At 40.0% G+C, this 2,167-nt stretch overlaps 1 protein-coding gene across 1 annotated transcript; it reads right to left on the bottom strand.

Annotated features, from left to right (window-relative positions):
* Nucleotides 1-846: 846 nt before the first annotated feature.
* LOC112931424 (vomeronasal type-1 receptor 4-like) lies at nt 847-1,773 on the bottom strand. Its single transcript, XM_026014123.2, has one exon. It carries the CDS (start codon nt 1,771-1,773, stop codon nt 847-849), a length of 927 nt encoding a protein of 308 aa, XP_025869908.2.
* Between the last annotated feature and the right edge of the window lie 394 nt (nt 1,774-2,167).

Genomic DNA, 2,167 nt, shown 5'->3' with positions numbered 1-2,167 from the left:
CACTACCAAACCTCTTTCTTGCCAAAGGCACCAGATTACCATGACTAAGGAGAGAAAAATTTGCCTTCTACAGACGCCAATTCTATGGAATTCATGTCATTTAAATTGTTACAATCACCTGATGTTGTTTAAGAATTAGCTCAAATGTAACTTGTGTATTCCACTACCCATTCCAGTTCAACCCATCCATGTCTACCTGAAAGTGTTGGTACATGCTCATCTCCCAAGCTCCTATGACATCATACTTCACCTGAGTGACTGCCACCACTATAGTATGAAAAGGAAAAATTATAGCTGGGTCCCCAAACCTGTACTCACTGACTGAATTTCCCCTCCAGCACAATTTTCTTCAGTTTCAGTGATGACCTGCCCCATGCTGATCCATTTTCATGCTGCTTTTCCTATGATTCCATGCCTATGTCACTTCTGGGAAATGTAGTGTGACAAATTTATGTCACATACTCAAAGACTTCTCTATAATATACAGATTGTTTCAGGTCCTAGTGTTTATACTTGCATCATTTCTGCACTCCTCCACTGACCCAACTTCAACCACATGAGTATTTAAAAGATAATTATACAATGTGACATTATAATCTCTATTATAATTTATTGTTAACATTGAAGGAGATGATCGAGATATTTTCTAGTTGAAGCACAACTTCAATTACATGAGTATTTATAAGATAATTATATAATGTGACATTACAATCACTATTATAACTTATTGTTAACATTGAAAGTGATGCTCAAAATGTTTTGTTAGCATCTCATCATTGTACTCGGGACCCTGAGGGGATAAGTGAATTACCAACATTAGGAATTCCTAAAATTTACATATTTCTCTTAACGTGAGGGGATTTTATGTTCTTTACCCAGGCAAAACAGACCAGATATCCTGGGGTCACGACTCATGAGCAGAAAGGGGCTGACAGTTGGGAAACACAGACTGATCACTAAACTGGTGTTCATTACGTACCAGTTGAGATTATCAAACACACTCAAAACAATCTGAAAGATAGAGGACAGAGTGTTAAAATAGACGAAGGTGCTCACCAGGAGAAGGATGGTTTTGGTGGCTGTAGATTCAGGTGAAGATGTGGAGGAGACATTGGTCCTGAGAATGTGTTGGACATTCTGCCTGTGCCTATACAGGATGAAGACCATGGAGCTGCTGGCAGAGAGCATGAGCCCCAAAAACAGGACATCAGGGAATGACAACAACGCTACACTCAATAAGTTTCTGATTTTGTCACGAAAAACACTTGAACAGTATCCAAAATTTTTTCTACTTGTGATATTTTTGTTGTTCAAAGTGATAGTCAAAAACATAGGTATGGGTATATTTACCAGTATCTGCAAGACCCAGCACATGACAATGGAAGGGACAATGCACTTGAAAGCTTTCCCTTTAAGCACTGCCCACCTGGAGTTCCTGGGGCTGATGATGATGACCTGGAAGACACTCAAGAGGCAGGTGGTGCCAATGGACACTCCCCTGCCTACCCCACGAATATAGAGAAAAAATTTGCATCTAAAATCACTGAGGATATGATATAACCCAAAAGATGGCATCATGTTGTGTATTCCAAATGAGAACAGGACCATAATGTTGGCTACAATCAAATTCTTGATGATCAAATCTGTGGACTTTGGCCTACACCCAGTGAAATAAAGGAAGAGATAATGGTTAAGAAGAGAGAAGTTCCCCAGGATTCCAACCACAGTCTGCATTAAGAAGATCACTCCTACTACCAGATCCCTGGTGGCCATCCTGGCAGATCTCAGTGACTGGTATTTGTCTTCTGGGCTATAGGATACTGCATGAGAATATAAGGAAGGGGCAATATGAATCATATTAACTGAAATCCAATATTCTCCACTTACCAATATTTCCTACTTTGAAATAATACTTAAAGTTCTTCTGTCAGTTAAGGTCTTCCAAGAGATTCCTAGACAACCATTATCACATACTTCCAATGTATGACTCACTGGTATAATGGCCCCCATGTGGTAACTTCTTATTTCTCACAGACGGGAGGCAGTGACCATTGCATTCTTTAAGGTGAGAACAACAGAGGCACACAAAGGAGATGCACTGTGGCTGAATTCATTCAGTAATTAGGGGCAGAGTGGGGATTGGAATCTGGCAGGTTTGGTAACAAAG

Source organism: Vulpes vulpes, chromosome 1, assembly GCF_048418805.1.
Source record: "Vulpes vulpes isolate BD-2025 chromosome 1, VulVul3, whole genome shotgun sequence".
Taxonomy (NCBI): domain Eukaryota; kingdom Metazoa; phylum Chordata; class Mammalia; order Carnivora; family Canidae; genus Vulpes; species Vulpes vulpes.
This window is presented reverse-complemented; position numbering and strand designations above follow the sequence as displayed.

Coding starts and splice junctions, on each gene's coding strand:
- LOC112931424 (XM_026014123.2), bottom strand. CDS start 1,773: ATGGCCACCAGGGATCTGGTAGTAGGAGTGATCTTCTTAATGCAGACT.